The sequence below is a fragment of the Primulina eburnea genome, chromosome 9, assembly GCF_022965805.1.
Source record: "Primulina eburnea isolate SZY01 chromosome 9, ASM2296580v1, whole genome shotgun sequence".
In the NCBI taxonomy this organism is placed as follows: domain Eukaryota; kingdom Viridiplantae; phylum Streptophyta; class Magnoliopsida; order Lamiales; family Gesneriaceae; genus Primulina; species Primulina eburnea.
Window position 1 is genome coordinate 34,125,804 of NC_133109.1, and position 7,574 is coordinate 34,133,377.

The 7,574-nt window shown below is 34.3% G+C and overlaps 1 protein-coding gene and 1 non-coding gene across 2 annotated transcripts; one reads left to right on the forward strand and one right to left on the reverse strand.

Moving 5' to 3' along the window:
* The first annotated feature begins 693 nt into the window (after positions 1-693).
* Positions 694-5,143, forward strand: LOC140840943 (E3 ubiquitin-protein ligase RDUF2-like). The gene is made up of 2 exons (XM_073208084.1): positions 694-1,522; positions 4,995-5,143. The coding sequence occupies exons 1-2, from the start codon at positions 694-696 to the stop codon at positions 5,141-5,143; spliced, it is 978 nt and encodes a 325-aa protein (XP_073064185.1).
* On the reverse strand, positions 2,768-2,963 carry LOC140842222 (U2 spliceosomal RNA). The gene has a single exon (XR_012120352.1). It is a non-coding gene; the product is annotated as a U2 spliceosomal RNA (small nuclear RNA).
* Positions 5,144-7,574: the final 2,431 nt, after the last annotated feature.

Genomic DNA, 7,574 nt, shown 5'->3' on the forward strand with positions numbered 1-7,574 from the left:
ATAAAATATTATTTCTATGGTTTTTATATTTATTTAATACATACAATTTATTGCATATACATGTACAACATAAAACAAAGAGTACATATTATTTTTTAACATTCTTAATTGACAAAAAAATTTGCGACACGATCTCACATGTCATATTTTATGAAACGGATCTCTTATTTAGATCAACCATGAAAAAATATTATTTTTTCTCGTAAATGTTTATGATTTTCATCCCATTATTAGCATTAGAAATTTTGGTAGAAGCATCTCTTTTTGAAATTATCACATAAACTTCTATGGCACTAACAATTTTTGCAAGTTAATTTATATCACATTCTAGCTTTAGATTATTTATACAACATTAACAAATTATATAGAGAATGCATGAACTTTTCAATTCATTGTAGAGTGTTTTCTTGAATGCGCAAATTGCTATTTTATAGGATCAAATTACATATATCCAACTTCCTTGGCATTCATGCTTGATCCTAAATCATCCCTTCCTTTATTACCGGAAATAGAAAAGGTTAGGCAAAGAAAAGAGAAGAGAAGCCACATACAAGAAACAAAACCGTGTCACATAAAGAATCTCTCATTCATTCCCAATAAGCCATTCCTTCTCCCCTTCCATTCAATACTACGAATACATGTATAAAAACTACAGTGTCACGTAGTTTCTTCATTGCTTGTACTCCGATTTAAATGCCAACTATAAGCGATTCTGGTGTTATTGCGAATCGGGCCCAAAGAAGGAGAACGTACCATTACTATTGGTGTCGGAGATGTAGGCGTACGGTTCGGACCACGACCACCAACTTAGATGAAATACTATGCCCGAGTTGTCTAGGCCAGATTCGGTTTGAACTCGAAGTCTCAAATCCTAGACGACTCGAACCATCTCCACGTGCGTTAGAGTCATTAGCACAAATCCTGGATCCTTCCGTCAACCAACAACAACAAAACAACGAATCCAATGAAAACCAACATGGTCCACCGCGCCGAGCTTTGATACTACTTCAATTTATAGGCCCCGATAACCCTCCAAGGCCGGTGTCACCTCCAGAAAACATGTTCATGCGATCAGCGAACCGCGGCCAGAACTCAAATTATTTCATCCAAGAATCGACTCAGAACGACCGGCCCGAATCAGCCATCGAAGCACTGCCGTTAGTGGTCATAAGTGGCGAACATTTGAAGAATGACTCAAGCTGCCCTGTTTGCAAGGATGAATTCAAGGTCGGGGATCAAGTCAGGGAGCTTCCTTGCAAACATTTCTACCACTCCGACTGTATCGTCCCGTGGCTGCATTTACACAACACGTGCCCCGTCTGTCGATACGAGGTACAAGGTTTTCCTAACGTTAGCTTCCAAGACGCCCATCGAGATTTTCATGAAGACGAAGAAAACATTAGGGGGAATGAAAGCTGGAGGTGGATGAACATGTTATCTTCGAGGCCATTCAGTATGATTCAAAGTTGGGCTCAACTTTGCCTTGATTTTCTAGACAACAGGTTTGATATTTCTCGTCGAGGTATGATGCAATATTCTTATCCAACTTAAAATATCTATATTTTTATTTTCTCTCTATTTGAATTATTTCAAATCTTTTTGACCAATAATATTGACAGAGAGCGTGTGGTGGCGATCTTGGCTCAGCTTTGAACCTCTAAATTGAAACATGCTCTAAGGTAACATAATCTAAAATTACAAAGATGGCCAAATGCAGGTACGTACGCAACATATATAACTCTCATTCATCACACACACACACAAGCATATATACAAATTAATGCCATTACTTTTTATTCTTTAATAATTCAATACATTGCAAAGGGGAATAAACTTGAACTTCAATGAGGAAAAAGGACGCAGACTTTAAGCAACAACCAACAGTATAAAAGCAATATGCAGCGAGGACTATTGCTCCGTCGTAAAGATACAATTATCTTGGAATTCGATTAAGAACAAGATATAAACACCAAGGTCTGAGGGCACGGAGGGATTGTATTAGAACTTCTTAGGATCATTACATTGTGAAGAATCATAAAACGAGACTTCTTGAAAATATAGACATTTTACAGGGTACTGATATAATGTCCAATTTCCAGATAAAACTAAAGAATATTCTATAATCCTAATACTTCAAGAATCACCATCTACGATGGGAAGATAGGAGGAGAAAGAACAAGAGGTGATCATCACTAATTAAAAGCCTTGAGGGATAAGAAGATGATTCATTTATATACTTCAATTTCATACTTTTCCACAAAATTACATAAACTCGACCAGTTCCAACACATTCACCTTTCTCTCCCCTTTCTCTCCCCATGCAGGTATTCAGAAAGAACCTGTACATTTTACAGTTAGTTCTTTTAGAGAACTGCATGGAAATTATTCAATATATACTTAGTGTGACTGATGGGAATTTGTTCCCATTGGGGGGAATTACCTAATATTCTATGACATAAGATGCCATATAGAAGGGAAAAACGAGGTCTGCCACCTTTTGGCTTAAGCCTCTAACTCTCTTCTCTCGTAAGCGCGATGAGACTTTACTTACTCAATTTGCTATGATGTCATGTAGAAGCAAAAAAGCGAGGTCTGCCAACTTTTGGCTTAAATCTCTAATTCTCTTCACTCCTTACTCATGACAAAACTTAATTCGAATACACCCAGCCATAAAACACGTCTAAAACCTTTTGGCTACGTTCTTATTTTGAGCTTGCCAGAATATCTTTCCAGCCATAAAACACGTCTAAAACCTTAACACTCTTTGGTGGGGTGCGCCAGGCCCATGCAGTAGTGCAACGCAAGGACGACGCTCGAAGGCCCAGCCAGCAAGCTGACTAGACGAGCCTTCCCCCTAAAAAAATAAATTTAATATCGTGTGGGCCATTGGCCCACGTATCAGATATTAAACTGATAAGAACAGATACTACACTTGATCTTAGCCAAAAGGCCGAGAAAGGTATGCTTAATTCTACGCTGGGTCGCCCATTTTATTCTACCATGTCCATTTATAATATAGATCAGGGAGCAATGTGGGACGAGATAAATTATATTACCATACAAAATCAGAGACTTCAATTAAAGAAAATTTCATTTTAAAAAAAGTAAAATTTTATATTTTTTATATTGAAAACGAATTTATCAAAAGTTCCAAGATTAATAAATTTATCCAAAGAGTCACTAATACGAAAAAAATTCATACAAAAAATTATAATCGTTTATGATATGTAAAAAAAAAAACTCACGAATAATAAATTTTATAAAAGTTCGACAAAAATATACCTGAGTCGTAATAATTCTCAGGCCTCGCAGGAACGGGCCCTTTTCCTTTGAAGTGACCAATAACAAATTGGACAATATAAAAAGTTATATTGGCATTTCTAATAAAAAGTGAAAATTGCATGTTTTATTATATATATTTGTCTTTTTAACATTTGATACTAAATAATATTGAATTGTATTTTGTGTTCAATATATTTATTTTTTTGTGATTTTCGTATTTAGATGTCAAATTTTCATATTATTTTTTTTAAAAAAATAATCATTTATCTAATAAGTTTAATTGACAAAATAATATAAAAAGTAAAACCAACCGAAGATAACATGGATTCATAAAGGTTGCCACCAAGGTCGACAAAAGGTGGACACTGTGCTCCTCCACCACCCAGCCACTAGTCCAGATTCCTTACAAGGACGAAGATAAGCCCACTTATCTCTAATTCAATTTCATTGTCTACCAGTCCCAAGTGAACAAGGGTAACTTTATTGCACCATTATTTTGGTACAAACAAAAAAAACGTAGGCTCTCATTAAATTTTACAATTATAATATTATCTTTATTTGCAAAAAATAATTAATCAAATTAGTTATAAAAAATTAAATAGATATTTAACAGGTGTATGAGAACGTGAATCTATACTATTATATAATGATATAACACCATACACTAACCGAAAAGAATAATGAAATAATTTTAGATTAGTCTAAAATACCTTTTATTTTCATAACAATTAATCAACTTTATCTATACTTTTAGTTTTTTATATAATTATATGACAGCTGAAAAAATTATTATAAAAATATTTTGTGAGTTTTATATTTTAATATAATTTTTACAAATTCATATAAATATTATTTAACATAAAAAAAAATTTGTGATGTTATTAAAATTTAGGGGGATAATACTCATTTTCGTTCTTATTGTTTACCACTTTTTTCATTTCAATATCTCTTCATTTTTGACTGCTTAATTAATCCTTCAAGTTTTCAAAATCTTCTCGAATTGGTCCCTATCGTTATCTTGACGTTGAGATTAATTTTGACCCACATCAAGTGCCTCTTACATGATCATTTCTTTGTTAAGACAGTCAGTTGATTACTCATTTTCATTTTACTCCCCACAAGTACAACAACCCTAATCCCCAAATCAAATGATGGAAGGAAAAGGAATGGCGAATGGTTGGAGACACCACTGATTGCTTGAAAAATTATATTGTTTTCAAAGAAGTAATCAAGCTTTCCTTGATTAATTTGTTGCAGTAGTTAAAAATATTTCTTTATTTCAACTAAAATCATTCTCTTTGAATGCATATGCATAGCTGTGGCCACAAGTGACTAGAGCGGTCATTCCTTTGAGTGACCGCCTTTGGTCTCGAGTGAGCAATAAATTTTCTTGGCTAATTCCCCTATATAACAAGGCATGCACAACCATTTATTTATAGTGGATAGTAAAAAGGTGTTGGTCCCATTGAATTTTTTTTCCTTGGATATACACAACAAATATTTGACGTAAATTTTTATTTCCAAGATTTTTTTTTCGAAATTACAGATTGGTAGATTTGCTAAAGTGGAAGTCGGTAATGGCTAAAAGAAATATACATTCTCTTGAATTCACCCTGAATTATGGTAATGTTTATCTTTTTAAATGTGATGACTTTGTGGATAAATTTATTGAGATTTATCACATTTACTTATGTTAATATTCTGTTTGTTAGGCTGGATAGGAGAACCCACTCTTGTTACAAGTAAATTGTACTACAATGGTTCAATGGAAACCAATTGCAAGAGGAAAATGTACAAAGATGGGAGTACTGAATACTTTGATTTTGTGGATATGGATAAGATATTCTTGATTGAACTTTGAGGTAATGCTGAAGAAGTATGATGCCTGGAGAAAGATAGGTTCAGATTTTGGTACAAAATCGGTAAATCTTTGAATAATGGTAGATATTTGGAAAGTGATGTTGATGTGGTTGAAATTAGGAACCATGTCCCCAAAAACTTTGAAGTTGATGGTTTTGGAACTAGTGGTTGATGACATGTTATCTTGTTTTGTTGGATTCTAAATTGTATGTAACTAGTGGTTGTGGACATATTATTTATTTTTTGTTGGATTTTAATGGTTGTGAAAGTAAATGTTGTGGTTATGAAATTAGTAGCTATAAGGAATCATTGAGTTGTTTTTTTTTTTTTTTCTGAAATGGTTCTGTTTGAGTTTTCTTAATGCATTTTTTTTCTTGGAATGATATGCATCTTCCTTCTTTTTTTTTTTCCTCATGGAATGGTTCTCTATTTTTCTTAATCTCTCGTTTGGCATTTCTTTCATTATAAAGCTGTAATGCCCGAGAATTTGATTACCGTAATTTGAAATGATTTGGGTATAATTACGTAATCTGAAATTAATCTGAAATGATTTATTGATTAATTGAAGTGATTATAGCCGACCAGTCCAAGACCAGATTGGACAAAGAATATGAATGATATGAATTTTGGGCAGAACAATTGGCGCCCGAGCGGTAGAAAGTAACCGCCCGAGCGCCAAAGCTCAACATGGTGTGTTTCGGGCAGAGGAGGTGGCGCCCGGGCGGTAGTTTTTGACCGCCCGAGCGCCAACGATACATCGTGAGGGCAGAATACCTCGCGCTGGGGCGGAAATTTATTACCGCCCGAGCGCCGAGCAAAATGAGGAAAAGTTGACACGTTGATGTACATGCAACAAGTAATATATATATACGAATTACATGTAATTTCTTCAGAATGAAAGGAAGGAAGGAATCGAAAAATCATTCAAAAATCCTTACGCCTTTTAGATTTGCGATTCTGTGAAATCCGTCCGTCTGATTTTGAATCCGACTTCAGTACCGAGTTCCTATCAACGTAGGCTATAACTGGACGTAAGTTTTGCTACGTTTTGACATGTTTTGAAATTAGACTATTGTCAGAATTGAATAGGATTCATGTATGATGTTCTTGTCATGTTAGACATCATAGAATCGAAGTCAGATTAAAGAACAGACTGTTTATGTAATTGTTATGATTTTTGGAGTCGATTTGACTTGGAATTCATATCAGATATGTATTGTTATTGAGATTATGACTGGTATCGACATTGATTATGAGTTCTGGTATTATATCTGTGATGTTTGGACTGACGGGGTTATCAAGACTGCATTGTTATGCCGTCGAAACATCAGTTGGTTGATATTGAACAGATTCGATAGTGATTTTGATTATATCGTGATATCTTCGATATGGATTAGATCGTATCTCAATTTACATTGATCAGATTTTATTGTGATCTGAATATTTATCAGAACAGATATTGAATTGAATTGAATATTGATATTATATATGTTCGGTATTGTTATTACCAGATTGGGAATGGACCGAGATAGAGTCGGGACTTCTTCTTCTTCTTCTGAGCGAGAAGATAAAGGTATAAATTAATGTTGAGTTGGGATTGCACAACTCGAGTGAGGTTTGACTCGAGTTTCCCTAAATCACATACTTTACTTATTGCATTGATATTTGCATTGAGTTGATTGATATACTTGTTCTCTTGAATTATAGATAACAGGTGTTAGACGAGTAATCTTGTGACAGAAGTGCCTGATAGTGGTAGGATTACCACGGGCACATTGCACGATGTCATGAGATATTGTATTGGCGGAAGTGCCATAGTCTGTCAATGGATAATTGGCTATCGATGTGGATAGAATTATAGCTCCTTTTATTACTGGTGATCAGTATTGTATCGATGTGGATAGAATTATAACTTCTTCTATTACTGTTGATCGATGTATATCGATGTGGATAGAATTGGAGTTTCTTCTATTACTGGTGATCGATACTATACTGATGTGGATAGAAACAGAGCTTCTTCTATTACTGGTGATCGATACTATATCGACGTGGATAGAACTGGAGTCTTTTCTATTACTGTTGGTCGATATGGAATGCCAATGTCTGGAAACCGGGATCCCTAGGCTAGGACTGAGTCTAGTCTAAAACGTGGAGTCACGAGTTTGAGTGACAATTATATTGATTTATATTTATTGATGTTGGTTATGTTCCTGAATATGGTTCCTATTCCTTGCTGTTCCTGATATTGGTACAAGTTTAGAATATGAGTTATTCTTGATATTGATTATGTTCCTGATTAGGGTACATGCTTAGAATATGATTTATTCTTGTTATTATTTCATGTCATGATTTCGATATGGGATATGATTTTATGTTATATGTTTTTATATTGTTTATATGATTGCATGTATACATGATTTATACTGGGATAT

Coding starts and splice junctions, on each gene's coding strand:
- LOC140840943 (XM_073208084.1), top strand. CDS start 694: ATGCCAACTATAAGCGATTCTGGTGTTATTGCGAATCGGGCCCAAAGA. Junction 1,523..4,994: donor GTTTGATATTTCTCGTCGAG/GTATGATGCAAT, acceptor TCTGTTTGTTAG/GCTGGATAGGAGAACCCACT.